Source organism: Lissotriton helveticus, chromosome 8 (assembly GCF_964261635.1).
Source record: "Lissotriton helveticus chromosome 8, aLisHel1.1, whole genome shotgun sequence".
NCBI classification, from domain to species: domain Eukaryota; kingdom Metazoa; phylum Chordata; class Amphibia; order Caudata; family Salamandridae; genus Lissotriton; species Lissotriton helveticus.
Genome location: NC_136069.1, coordinates 1,296,085,815 through 1,296,101,137, shown reverse-complemented (window position 1 = coordinate 1,296,101,137; position 15,323 = coordinate 1,296,085,815). Strand labels below are relative to the sequence as shown.

Genomic DNA, 15,323 nt, shown 5'->3' with positions numbered 1-15,323 from the left:
TTCGCATGTGGTTGTCAAAACAACTGTGTGAGACTATGCAGAGGAGAGTGGGAGACATTTGAAGTAAACTTAAGAACCGGTCTCCCTGATCACTACACAAAGACGCAACAGACATACCGACCAGGTCAGTCTGCCAGCGAGAGCTGTACCTAAATCGAGAAATTGAAGATGAGGAAATTCTTCTCATCTCTGTTATTGTTCAGGGTTCAAATGGCAAGATACCTCCTTAAAAATGTGAGGTCACAATGAATAGGCAAAAATTATTGTACTCATAGACATGGGGGAATCAGTCAATTTCATGGAGAATATACAATTTTACCTTCCCCAACTCTAGCAAGCACTGTAGAAGACAAAAATCTGCATCCTTGCATATGGCAGCCACAATCCACTTTTAGTCGCAGGTGTTTTCACTGCTTCTGTGCAACACAAAATGCAGAGTAAGGGGCAGATTTACAAACCCCTTGCGCCACTTTTGCGTCACTTTTAACATGGGAAAATTGACGCAAAAAGTGGCGCAAGGGGCTGGTAAATCTGCCATTAAGTTTTTCATTGTCGACAATAGCATCAACACTCTCATCATCTGCACCACAGCACAGGCTCTAGACTTAATCTTATTTGCATGCTTTGCTAACATCAGAGAAGTCAATGCAATGGTCAAAGAATTCAGGGACCTCTTCAAAGGGTAAGGGTGCTTGTAATCAAGACCTGTAAAGCTACACATTGATGACACAGAAGGGTCGTTTCACCTCTAAAAAAGGTAAAGCTCAAGCTGAAATGATTAGAAGACATGATAGTGTTCTAAAAAGTAGAAGGCCTACACCCCAGCCCTCTCTTAGGGTGGTGACAACAAAACATAACCAGATGAGGTGATCAGAATCTGATAGAGACTACCCAATGCAGTGATCCAAAGGGAATGACACATACCCCTTACCCTTGGCAACATACTGGCAAATTGAATGGTGCAAAATGGTTTTCTGAGCTAGACTTGAATTCAGGGTACCACCAGCTGATATAATACTACCTTCTTGACTCACACTGGATTGTAGCAAAATAAGAGGCTAAGCTTTGGAGTCTCATCAGTCGCCGAAGTCTATCCAAATGCAATGTGAGAAGTTCTGAGTGGGCTGGTGTGCAGCATCAATCTCAGTGGCAAGATCTTCAATCAATCAATCAATCAATCAATCAATCAATCAATCAAACATTTGTAGAGCACCCTAACCACCTGCAAGGGTCTCAAGGCGCTGGGGGGAGCGGGGTGCAGCTACTGCTCGAACAGCCAGATCTTGAGATGTCTCCATAAAGGTCAGCAGGTCCTGAGACTGTCGGAGTTGGGTGGGAAAGGTGTTCCATGTCTTGGCAGCGAGGTAGGAGAAAGATCTGCCACCTGTGGTCGACCTGTGGATGCGTGGGACGCTGGCGAGGTCAGCGGAGCGAAGCTGGCAGTTCGGGGTGTAGAAGGTGAGTCGTTTGTTGAGGTATATTGGTCCGGTGTCGTGGAGTGCTTTGTGAGCATATATGAGGAGCTTGAAGGTGAACTTCTTGTTGACTGGGAGCCAGTGAAGGTCTCTCAGGTGAGCTGTGATGTGGGTGTGGCGGGGGATGTCGAGGACGAGCCATGCGGAGGCGTTCTGTATGCGTTGTAGTCTTTTCTTGAGTTTGGCCATGGTTCCTGCATAGAGGGCGTTGCCATAGTTCAGTCTGCTGCTGATGAGGGCCTGGGTGACTGTCCTCCTTGTTTCAGTGGGGATCCATCTGTAGATCTTGGGGAGCATGTGGAGGGTGTTTGAAGCAGGAGGAGTAGACGGCGTTGACTTGCTGGGTCATAGAGAGTGATGAGTCCAGGATGACAACCAGGTTGCGTGCATGGTTGGTGGGTGTCGGTGCGGCTCCCAGTGCGGTCGGCCACCAAGTGTCAGCCCAGGCAGCGGTGGTGGGGCCAAGGATGAAGACCTCCATCTTGTCCGAGTTCAGTTTCAGGCGGCTGTTCTTCATCCATTCGGCGATGGCCTTCATCCCTTCATGGAGGTTGGTTTTTGGCACTGGCGGGGTCCTTGGTGAGGAAGAGGATCAGCTGGGTGTCTTCATCTACTCTTATATACTAGTTGAGAACAATAAAATACTTCATGACACCCTCTGGCAGATAAGAGAAAGAGGGCTGACCCTGCACTCAAAAAACGTGCGAGTTCCTGAGAAACAACATGAAATTCTTTGGCTATGTATTTTCTGACAAAGGACTTTGCAATGACCCCCAGAATATTGATGACATCAAGGAGGGGTCAGCACCTAGATCTGCCTCAGAGGTTAGGAGTTTCCTCAAAATGTTCAATTTCTGTAGTCCCTTCATCTCTAGCCTGGTCGCAATGTGGATACTGAGCATGATCAATTACTGTGGCTGTTTCCTCCTCCCCAATCTGGACACAATGCCACTGAGCCACTCTGCAAACTCACAATATCATTAACCTAATGGTATTGGCTCTATGAACATGACATCAAGGTAGCCATACTGCAGAACACAGCAATGCACTACTTTGACATGCTAGCGAAGACAGAACTAATTGTGGATGCCAGCCTGGTTCAGCCTGGGGCAATCATCTTTCTAGTACATCAGCATAAGCACTGAAACCCAACCACATTTGCCAACACAGCACTGACTGATACCATTGCAAGAGCTTTGCGTTCTCCCAATTAGAACGCTAAGCCCTTGAGATGGGCATGCAATCACTTCCAACTATACCTCTTTGGAAAGTACTTTTTAAAGGAACATTCCAAATCCCATCACCACAGATAGTAAAGTGTGCCCTACAACTTCAGCAGTACAACTTTGAAGTCAAATACCAGATGAGACCAGACAACACCACCAATTACCTCTCCCGACACCCAGCGAAGAACACCATAGAGAACCATAACTTTGCCAAACCTACAGAGGCCTTTATACAGCTCATATCTTGGGCACCTTGCCTCAAAGTGCTCTCCCAAGAAAAGAGTGATTGTGCCACATAGGCAAATCTATGTATGCAGCTGGCAAAAAAGGCACTGCAAGAAAACGGTTAGAAGATGCTCCTATTTTGCCAAGCAACAAGAGATGAAGAGACACAACAGTATGGAAAGTCATGCATGAACAGAGTTTAAAAGGAGAGGTGACTCTACTGACAGGCATCAAAATTATGATTCTCAAAAGTCTCAAAAAGCCCTTCAGGGACAACAATGAGAATAAGAGTCCACCTGAGGGAGATATTGTGGTTTCCACAGATGGGCAAACTAACAGACACAATGATCATATCCTGTCTTCTTTGTCAAGACAGAGACATACAACATACATCAGCTCTCGTCATCACCGAAGGTGCCTGCATGGAGCCCTGGGTGAAAGTCTGTGCTGACATGTGCAGCTTACTGGATGGACAACACATCCTCGTCCTCATGAACTCCTGCTCCAAGTATCCAGCAGCTGCAATCATGGAGTCATGAGTGTTTAAGAGATCCCAGCCCAAGCCGGAGAAGATCCTTGAGCCGTATGGCCTTCCAGTTCCCCTCACAATAGGCAATGGGTCACCCTTTAAAGGACATACAGTAAGTACAGTACATACACATAGCATCATAAAACATCATCCAAGAGCCCTCAAGCCAACAGAGAGGTGGGATATTTCATGGGTATGGTAAACAAGACATTGCACATACCTGTGGAAAGGGGAGACAACATCAAGTGGGCTCTTCACAGGTTTTTGTGTGCTTACCAGAATACCTCATATTACACGACTAAGTGGTCTCCTGAAACAGTGTTGTGCAGGAGAGCTCTGAGAGACGTTATCCCAACATCCCCAGGGTGGATACCAACTGAGATTGAGGAAGGAAAGCCATCCAATAAGAAGAAATCAATGGGAGTGACAATAAAAGCACCAAATGGCAAGCAATGGGTTGTTTCTAAGTCCACTGCAAACTTATGGTATGGTCCATATGAGGATTTCACGTACTGGCAGCTAAAAGCTACTGGTAGATGAGACCCAAAACAATTTACCTTTGTTATAATATACCAGCTGTCTAATCCTTATCAGTTTTCAGGTAACTGTTTTAAACTTTAATGAAACCATTTGACCTACAAAAATTAATCACCACCCTACTCAGTTTTGGAAAGCTATTATTCTTGCAGGTATATGTAACACATTTCTAAAACTCAAAGACAATTTCAACAACAAAAAATAACTTTACCTTTTTCAGTCTTAGAGTGCTTTCATTAGAGAGGTATCTGTACCAGACTGACTTGAGGACAGAAGCAAATGGTGTAACTCCAATCCCAGCTCCAACCAGCATGACCACCTCATAACTAAACACATCTTCACTCGCCGTTCCGAAAGGGCCATCCACGGCTATTCTAAAAACAAACATTTAGAGTACATATTTTAGTGACTCTAGGCAAATACAAACCCGATGTAAGATATTTTTGGAGAAAGTTGCAAGGCTTGCTGCTGACAATATTGAGGACGCAGCACAATGGCTTACATTCCTGGCCGTTAATATATAGCACTCATATGACAAAATAATGTCAATAAAACAAAGGCATTTTTAGTAAGAATGATGGTTGTAAAACATGTTTCCCATAAAAGTCCAACAACAACTTAAAAAAGAAATACACTTATTTTATTGCAAATGAAAGCTATGGGAGAAAGGGAAATATTATGAAATTCAGATATGTGATTCTGAATCCAGTTTGTGTATCTAGTTGACTTTATCCACTAATGGTACTTGAAGTATGAAAAGACAGATTCACAAACTGCAAGATGCCCATTGTGATGAGCATTGTGCTCAGTGCAATTGTGCTTAGGCTGTTACTGCATGCAAGCCTTGGGTTGCAAAGCCTAGACATTGCTGCTTCTTTAACCCCAGGCACATGCACTGCTCCCAAGGACAAATGTTATGTTATGTTATGTTATGTTATGTATACTTGTATAGCGCATGGCTACCCCAGCGATGGGGCGTCCCAGCGCTGCGGACATATCAAAGGCTAGTGCGTTAGAGGATGTACTAGATAGACGCAAACAGCCAAGTTTTTATCAGTTTTCGGAATTGCAGGTGATTTGAAATGGCCCGCGCTTTAGGGGGAATGGAATTCCAAAGCTTAGGGGCCAAATACCTGAAGGAGCGGCCTCCGGCTCTACTCCTCCGAATCCTGACAGTACAAGCTAGAAATAGGTCCGCTGAGCGCAATGCGCGCGTGGGGATGTAAAAGGAACAAAGTCCTTGCAAAATTTGTGGGCCAGCGCTATGCAAGATTTTATGGGTCAGGCAGAGAGTCTTAAAATGAATACGTTGCTGTATCGGCAGCCATTGCAGTCGTCGAAGAAAAGGCGAGATGTGACAAGTTTTAGGCAGAGCAAACAGAATGCGAGCTCCAGCATTCTGTGCTCTTTGCATCCTGTTAATCACCGTCTTATTGGAGCCCAACATGAGAGCATTACAATAATCCAGGTGGGATAAAACCGATGCCTGGACTATAATCTGGCGGATCGAGGGCTCGAAGAAACCCAAAATAGGTTTGAGAGAGCGGAGGCGTCCGTAGCACGTGCCCGCCACCTTCTTTGCATGAGACTCCAGATTGAGAAGGTTATCCAGAACCACCTCCAGATTTTTTACTGATTCCTTGGGTATAGGAGCTGGTCCCAGCGCAGGAGGCCACCAGTGTTCGTCCCATGTCTGCGTGCCATTGCCAATTAGAAGTACCTCTGTTTTGGAGGAGTTTAGCTGGAGACAGTTGTTAGATAACCACCTTGATATAGCCAGGATATCTTCTTGGAATTTGTTTTGGTCAATCACATTGTTATTTGAAAAGTTGAAAATGAGCTGCGTGTCGTCCGCATATGATATTAACTGGATCTTGCGTTCCCGGGCCAATAAGGCCAGGGGGCGGACGTACACATTAAACAATTTGGGACTGAGCGTTGACCCTTGGGGCACCCCACATTCCAGAGGGAACCTGCTGGATGAGTACGGCGGGGCATGCACTTGGAAGGAGCGGTCAGATAGAAATGACGCAAACCAGTCCAGGGCCGATTCCCTGACTCCGATCTCCCACAACCTCTTAAGTAGTATCTTGTGGGAGACCGTGTCGAAAGCCGCACTCAAATCCAGCAGGACCAGGATAGAGGTTGCGCCCATGTCCAAAGAAGCCCTTAGTTGTTCTGTGACTGTTAGCAAGGCAGACTCCGTGCTATGGTTAGCTCGGAAGCCATTCTGGGACTCATCTAGGATCCCATTGGACTCCAGGTATGCAGACAGAATAGAGTTGACATGTACTTCAGCCACTTTCGCAAGATAGGGAAGCAGCGAAATAGGATGATAGCTATCCGTCCTAGAGGGATCCAGTGATGGTTTCTGAAGGAGGGGCACTACTTTAGCGTGTTTCCATGATTTAAACACTAGACGCTAGACGCCGCAGCAGCGCTTGTCTTTGTTTTAACCTGTGCCTTGGCAGAAACTGCTTTGCAGCTTTTAAAATTGCTAGTTAAACTGTGTAAAAAGCCTACCTGTAGAAACTGAATCTCTCTACCAGGTCGCCGCCCCGTTCCACCACGGCTTGTGCCGCTTGTGTGGAGGGCGTTCCTGACCTCTAGCCCGGCCCCCCGAGGGCATAACATTGCCGCCAGAGGCGGGACCGGTGCCTTCTTAGGCTGAGCCACTACCTCGCGCGCAGCGGACACGTCGAAACGCTAGACGCCGCAGCAGCGCTTGTCTTTGTTTTAACCTGTGCCTTGGCAGAAACTGCTTTGCAGCTTTTAAAATTGCTAGTTAAACTGTGTAAAAAGCCTACCTGTAGAAACTGAATCTCTCTACCAGGTCGCCGCCCCGTTCCACCACGGCTTGTGCCGCTTGTGTGGAGGGCGTTCCTGACCTCTAGCCCGGCCCCCCGAGGGCGTAACATTGCCGCCAGAGGCGGGACCGGTGCCTTCTTAGGCTGAGCCACTACGTCCCGCGCAGCGGACACGTCGAAACGATAGACGCCGCAGCAGCGCTTGTCTTTGTTTTAACCTGTGCCTTGGCAGAAACTGCTTTGCAGCTTTTAAAATTGTTAGTTAAACTGTGTAAAAAGCTAGTTAATTAGCAGAAAATAACCCAAGTGGGATGCATTGAAGGAACAGCTGTTGAGCACAAACCATTACCTTACACGGACAACCAGAATCCTGCTCTTTGTCAAGGAGACTTTTTGAAGCCTACGCTCATGCTGGGTTCAAATTCTTAGTGCATCTGTATCCATATGGCATTTGTCCAATAGACTGCAAGCAGCTCAAATCCGCTAAATTCCCTTCCATATATCCCTGTGACATGAATGGCCCCATCATAGACTTCTTTTTATGTCAATCCATTGAGAGGTGCCTATCCCTCAATTAATACATTCATACCCATAGAAAATTGGATACAAGAATGGCAATTAGGCTTTAGATGAGCAATAAAGCCTTTGTAATGTAGCTGGGGATGTTCTCCATGCATTTGATAAGGAAGGGTTTTACTTTTTTCATGAGGAAGAACTTAATTTTTTGGCCAATATGTTCTTGTCGTTGAATTCAGTCTGTGTTCTCAATGATTTTTTCAATGAAAGGTAGTTTAGGTTATTGGTGGAAGCTCGTGAGATTGTCTGGGTTCTGAGTGACATTTTTTCAGCAGGTGAATGGGCTATCTTATTTTGAGCTGATATGGGGAGGTTCCTTGGTTCAGGAAGAGTTTGATTGTATTGAGGAGAAGTGTGAGGACAGCGCAATGTTTTTTTTATGGCAGATGAAAGAAAGATGTCATCTTCTTAGGAGGCAGGCTTGAGAGAGTTTAGTGTGTTGGTGAATTTTATGTGCAAGAGGAGTTTTAAGACTGTCCACTTAGGTGGGATATAGTGGGACTAGGAGGCAAAGTGTGTCAACGTGTGTTGTTTAGTTTATCATCTTGATGAAGAAGTGATTGATGGAATTGTGCCTGTGAAATAATTTTGTCGTTTATTGATATATTTAATTGCTTTATAAAGAACTGATCAGTGACAATGGTGACTTCATAGTGCTGCTTTGGTGAAAAGAGGCAATTAAGTCTAGGAGCCAATCCATTTCCAGGATGAATACGGATACATTGTTGTGGTAGATCAGGAATCTCCTGGTAATGAAACCAGGACTGGTCCTTATCAGATATCACGACACATTCTGTGGTGTTCTATCCTTATTTCTAGAGGGTAGGGAGAGCTTTGTTTTGAGTGTATTGAGGCAAGGAAGGCATGCCTGCTTGTAGACCGGTGGACTATGAAGCAGATTGACAAGGTATTTGACTGACTTGTAGAGTGATTTACTTCGATCAGTCACTTCACTGATGTTCGTGTGTAGAAGGTGACTTTAGATGTGGCAATGAGGCATCTGTGTGTAGAGCCAAGTGCTTTGATTTGAGTGAGGTTGTCATGCCATTGCTCCCTCAGTATTTTTTCTCTTGTCTTCCGCCATACGCAGCAGTGACAGAATGTAGAGCTTCAGCGATGTTCCCTCAACCTACATCCATCCCCTGTATCATCTAGGATATACTGTGCATGTCCTGTGTTCATGTGCAGAGTGTATTTATTTATGTGGTGTTATACAGCAAGGGCACTACCCAAAGTTGTTAGAGTGTTTTTCAAAAGAAACATATAATTACACAGGGCATATGAATTATGCCATCCAAAGGTGTAGGGAAAGTTACAATAGACAAAGAGCATTAAAGTCAGGTATAAAGTACAGCAGTCATAAATATTTGAGTAACTGGATGTGGACAGTTGCCATGTACAGAAAGGTGTCCATTGAAATCTACGTAGAGAATTAAGTTTCAAACGTGGAAGAGAGATGAACTAAAATGTTTTTAAAAAAGAAGGACTATCAGTTCATATTTAAAGATTTTCTGCGAGGCAGCAGCACATAGGTTCCGAGGTAAGGGGTTACACACTCCATGACACTTCCGGAAAAGAATTGACCCATACATCTTTCCTTTTTAAGGGTCAGCGGTTCTAGCAGCAAGCTTCGGCATTCTGGGATGGTCTAGCACCAAACGATAACTTAAGTTTGTCATGGAGTGGACGTGTGTAAGACATCGTGAGTGATACATTCTATTTTGTATGATATAGTAGAATAGTGTAGCATCCGGCAACGCCGCCTGTCCAGGTCCTTTATTTCTAGAGCTGATGGTGCACCACCTGTGGCTGTGCCCAGTGATCTCAAAGCACAAGGTATGGCATGTGACCAAGGCCTATATGTATCAAGCACTAATGCATTCGCAAACGCTGAAATTCGCAGAATTTCGGCATTTGCGAACGCATTAGTGCAAAATGGTATGTATCAAAGAAATCTGCGGGCAAAATAAGGAATCGCAAAATTAGCGATTCCTTATTTTGAGATTGCATTTAAGGAATCGCAAATTTTGCGATTCCTTAAATGCAATGTATGAAGCATAAAAAAAATGCAAATTGGCCTTAAGGAATCGCAAATTACCACCAACTTCAAGTTGGTGGTAATTTGCGAATTCCTTGAAAAATGCACTTTTTTGCATTTCTCAAAGTGCAATGTGAGGCACATACATGCCCTTAGGTCATGTATGTGCGCCACATGTGCACCCATGCTGATTTCATTGGTGCCCTGCTGATTTCCTTTGGACACCCCTGCATCCTTGAAATTATTCTCAATTTGCGATTCTCAAATTGCGAATCGCAAATTGAGAATAACTTCCCATTCATTCCTATAGGCCTCCTGGCCCATAGAAATGAATGGGAAAGTATTCCTTAATTAATATTCGCAATTTGCTCATCGCAATTAAGGAATACTAAGAAATCTCAAAAAATTGCGATTTTGTACATACATCCCTATTTGCGATTCTCAAATAGCGATTTCTAAAAAATTGCTATTTGAGAATCGCAAATCAGGTTGATGATACATATAGCCCCAAATCTTTCATAACCCCCTACAAAACATTCGGTAGAAGGACATTTGAGTAAGCTCTGTGGTGACAGGCTAGGTTCAGAATACAAACACAAAAGAAAACAAAAAGAAGGAAAAGTTAATTTACCGGCATAAGCAGTTCTGCAATTAACGTTTAGTGTTTAGATTTTTTCTAGCACTTGTTTTAAAAAATATTTCCTGATTTTTTCATTCTTCCAAACAGAGTAAAAGAGAATGTCAAATGTGGAGAATTTGAACCAATAAAGGAGTTTCAGAACTAGGTAGGAGATTGCCATCCGTTGGTGTGGAATATTTTGTGAATGCTATGGCAATCGGGAAATGTACCCCAAAAGTAGGAGGAAACCTGTGGGAATAAATTACTGGCTACCTTTTGTGACTCTGACCCACCCAATTTGAGGCATCAGTGTCAGTGTGATCGAAGGAAAAAAAGTTAGGCACTGCAGTATAACCTTTTCAGTCTAATGATATTTATGAAGGTGTATATCTTTTGAAGACCATAAGAGAGTGGCATATTTCTAGCAAAATGCTTCACACACGTGATTGCAAGGAAATAGTATTTTCTGGGCTTGTGTTCATGGTAAAGCGTTTACATTCCAATACATAATAAAATAACTTTAATTAGTAAAGTTTTTGTTCACTCACTTTGGCATTTTCCACGCCTCCTGGAATTCTTTTTTTTCACCTCCGCAAGCTTTAAACAGACCCTCTGTCCAGTCTCCAACTATTCGGATGTGAATGCTGAAGTGATCTTCTTCCGGGGCAGATGTCAAAGTAAAAGGATGCCATTCCAGTTTTGACACCACAGGAAGTTGAACAAAAATATACTGACCAACCTCCATCTTGAAACCCTTCTTCTTCATCTGCAGCTCAATTGTTTTAAAAGGGTGAGTGACGACCTAGCATACAAAATGAATAAACAAAGCTTTCATGGGAGAACCAAATGGATGTCAAGGGAGCATATCTATTTGCAATTAACTTTTCAAAAACCCTGAACACATTCATCCATCTTTTAACCTGTGACCTTCTTGTGCTGTTTCATTTTTTTGTAACGAATGGCAAAATGAGTATCAAAATGTTATCTCACAAGTACATCAGTTTGCCATAGTATTTTTTTAGTTATTCTAAATGATCAGTGGTTAATCTATATTAAAATGCAAATACACCACAATGCAAAAGAAATGCATTCTTACAGATATCTGTCCTACTCTTTTAATTTATCATTGCTTGGTATGCAGTTTGTGCATTTATAATTATAGTAAGCGTGAACATTTATTAATATCTGATGATACAGCATGATGAGAATAGTAAAACGTATAGACCAGGAAAGTATTCATTTTGAAAAGTATGTATCAACATTAATTCACCATGAAATAGCTAACAGAGAATAGTTCTTTGAAAAAGAGTTGGTTGATACCAGAAGCAAATGTAATGTTTAGCATTTCCAGAGCCTAGTGAAAGATGTAGGTGTATCAATCAGGTGTCCACCCTGAATATCGAATCAAGGGAATCAAGGGAGGCACATATAGGTAACAAAAATAGAATCCAAAATATCAAAGTATAGATTTTCTATACCCAACTCCACTTATATGTAACTTGGTGAGATGTATATCTCCATATCTTGTATTTTTTCTATACTCAAATCTCTGTTTTCTGTAGTCCAGTGTCACACTATATCAATCATGTGATTGAATAGATATATGTTTGGATCTCATTAAGATTAGTTTGTAGTAGATAAACGAAAATGGTTTGCATTTCACACTTACCTTCTGCTCTGTTAACTAGACAAATGGCAAAGATCACCTGAATGAGATTTTCCACCTAAAGCATGAGATATATATTTTGGGATGCTCGGTGCTTTGTGATTGCAAACCAATAGCACACTGCACTGTTCTTTGTGTCAAAATACAGAGAAAGAAATGGTATAATAAATGTATTTTTACTGACTGACCTCTGCCTATCCCTGCTCTGTCTGCGTATAGGCTAGAAGCCTGATAAGGAATTAATATGCATCCTGGTTGCTATAGGGATGTTGATGACAGCAAATTGTGCTGCTGTATTAGGAAGCAGCTGACACAGTAAATACATGTTATAACCTGCAGGATGTCTTGGGTCATTTACTTGTGCAGTTCACACCATAAATGAAGTTTACTATACATTTTGTGGACCATGTCTAAGGGATATTGTGGCCTGGGGCTGTTTCATGAATGTGCTCTACTTTAGCGTGTAGGTTCAGAAGGGTACTATGAGCCTGTTTGCCTGAAATTGCTCTGCCTGCAGTAAACACTAGGAAACACAGCACATTGATTCCCTCTTCATGTTTCTGAGCTGTACTGTCTACAGCTCATAGACTAACTTTAAATTTTCTGAGTTAGTGTATGTGGTAAAAGCAGCACAATGTCAGAAAAGCAGGGCACAAAGCCCTTCTGGGTTTGCACGTGAGCACTGATGACGTTCATGATATGGCTCCTTCTGTATGGCTCATATAGGCATGATGTTTAGACCACCATGAAGTAAACCTAGGAACAGGAGTGCTGGGTCTAATGTTTTATGGGAGGACAGTGATTCTGGAGGCATCCATATACAGAGTGATCTTTGTATCCAAAAACTCGATATTAGAGCTGTGTCCATAACCCTAATATCAAAGCTTTGAGAAAGTCAAATTCTGTAATACTCTCATTGAAAGAGGTTGGCATCATGGAGTCACCACATGCCCTGGAGTTAGAAACTGTTCAAGGTTTAGCTGCGAACTTCTTTGTCACTACATAGCAACTTATAGTGGACAGTGAATTTAAGCCACATGAGGTAAGCCAAGTTCCCAAACCAGAAGTGAGGAAGGTCCAAGGGTTCCAGGGACATTGCAAATGGTTATATGGGCCTATTAGGTGGCTTACAGTGGCCCGAGTTTGTCATAATGGAAGCATTCATCACAGAAAAGAGCTTAGAGGTAGGGGTTGAACTTATTCAGTCTGACAAAAGAGGGTGTCAAAGCAGTAGAAAGTGCGGCAAACTCCAGGGTTTTCAGTTACTGCTGAAAAGCAAATATTCTCAACGATGGTGTTTTATCGGTTATTATCAGTTTTAATCTAAAACCACAAATCTTAATTAAACATTTTCAGAGGACATACTTCCTATGAGTCACAAAAAAACGTTTCTTACTATAAGTCAACGTTCAATATTTTGTGGTAGGCATCTTTACTTTTGGAAACAGAGATCTACCTTCATATTTGATGAAGGTTACTTTCCATCAATGCTTTGGAGCCTTGGAGAAAGCTCATACTTTAAACAATGGGGTTTTTTTCAGTATAGAAGGGGAAAAGACAAGCACACTATAAGTCTGTGCATATATTATAGGGTCAAAATTCCTTGGTGCAGAAACCATGTGCCATCCAGCTACTCAATTCATTCTTCTAGCAAACCTGCTGTTTTTCTGCACAAGTGATATGTGAAACATGAGTCCTTTAGTATGTGATGTATGTGATTGATGTGTTGCCCCAGCAGCATACTAGGCTGAGATGAATTGCCATGCCCCACTAAAGATGTATCTACTTGTTACAGTGGGGGACTACTTTCCACATGATAAAGACCTATTTACCTGTATCACAATGCTTACTCTCTGTAAGAAAATGTCTGTTGCATCTCAGATCTGGACACCCTAACCATGTTGCATGGAGAGATATGTGTGGGGAATGCTTGGGTACATGTGAGGTGGAGTACTCCAGCCTGGAGGTCTGCGAGTGTATTTAGACCTACATCTGTAGGGGGCTCCATAGCTATAATAGTAGCTCAAAAGACGTGGTATTTTCCTTCTTCTACATGTTCACAGTGCTCCACCGACCTTTTTCCATATCTCTGCATTGTTCATTTTCTCATTTCTACCTCCTGTCTGCTCACCTTCAATATATTTTATTTTCTCAGGACGAAATTAATATGCCATAAAGAACGTAGTGTGGAGACAGTTACACTGAAAAATCTGAGTGAGGTTTGTAGGTTTGTGAATACAAGGGATTCATGCCAACGTGTATTAAAACTTTACAGCAGCATTTAACAAAGTTGAGCAAGATGAGTGCCTTTTTCAGTACTGGGACACCACATGGAAGTCCAGTGAATAGTGATGAATAGACTTTCTTCCATTTTATCACAGTGATCCCAAGTAGTAAAATCTGGCTATTGCACTTCCATTTCCATGTTAGTGTCATGAGGGGTACCTCTGAGTTCAGTCTGAACATCTATACTCTTCAATGTGCATGTTGAAAAAATGTGACCTGTTTGCGCAGGAAGAGGGGTATTATTACACAAGTACTCTAACGGCACACAGGATCTTCACGCTACGACAAGCGCTCTTTAAAGTGCAAATTTAGATGACAAACAATTCTATTCAAATCAGCCTACAAATGACAGAGGGCCTGTTTAGGGGACAAGTTACCCCTTTGTAAGCATGATGGATATCCTGTTCGCCATATTGCACGTTCGACAGGATGAAATGGAATTGTAATGCAGCAGGCGGGATATCGGTCATGATTGCGACAGAGTAACCCTGCCCGCCAAAGTCCAAATCAGGCCCTTAATACTCTTCTCGTCTATCTCCAAACGCTTCTTCCACTTGGATCTTCTTCAGAAACTAACCTCTATAGACCTCTCGACTGTTTTCTTCCCCACTGTGATCTCCCTGGGATTTATGCTTCATACACCCCATTCCCGGATACCTCATATAAACTGAGCCTCAAAGTCAGCAAACGTCTACCTACAAACGCTAAAGAAACGTAAACTTTTTCTAACACCTGATGAACTCAAATCAGCAGCACACGCATTGACTATGCCTAGAGTTTGGATATGCAATTGTGGCGCAGGCACCACAATCCACACTCAAATCCCCTGAGAGCTGCCTTCCACACCACACCGAGCTCAGCCTTCTCTTAAAAACATATGACATTGCATCTCCCATCCTCACTATTTTCTACTACCTTCCTCTTGAGGCAGACTCCAAGTTTAACCTTGGATTGCCTTTACACAATACTCTACATCATAACAAACCCTCACACCTCACAAACTTACCTAAAATCTTACATGGCCAACATGCCTCTGAAGAAGGTTTGCACTCATACTCGTAAGCCCCCAATTTAACACATTCCATGTGCAGCACCAACCATTTTCGAGGGCTGCCCTCACATTTTGAACTTTCTTCCTAGGGGCCTGAAGCTGAACTCTGGTAAAGGCTCGGATGATTGTGGTACATCTCCAGAATATGTGGTTTGATTTATTGCTGAGACTGTTGATGATTCCTCTAATGAAACACGTTGTTAACTTTCACTGTGCTCATATGCTCTCGAGAAGCATGAACCCCTGATAATATTTAAACATATAAGTAAATAAACAAATAAATAGTCT

The 15,323-nt window shown here is 42.8% G+C and overlaps 1 protein-coding gene across 2 annotated transcripts in view; it reads right to left on the bottom strand.

Moving 5' to 3' along the window:
* The window catches only part of CYBB (cytochrome b-245 beta chain), a 113,961-nt gene that overhangs the window by 26,884 nt on the left and 71,754 nt on the right, over positions 1–15,323 (bottom strand). For both annotated transcript variants that reach the window (XR_013599948.1, XM_078658259.1), the window contains exons 9-10: positions 10,581–10,834; positions 4,204–4,366 (exon numbers count right to left, since the gene is read on the bottom strand). Coding sequence is in view for 1 of the 2 variants with exons in the window: in XM_078658259.1 (XP_078514385.1) it covers positions 4,204–4,366; positions 10,581–10,834 (417 nt within the window). In the remaining variant the exon portion in view is untranslated. The remainder of the gene's footprint in view (positions 1–4,203; positions 4,367–10,580; positions 10,835–15,323) is intronic.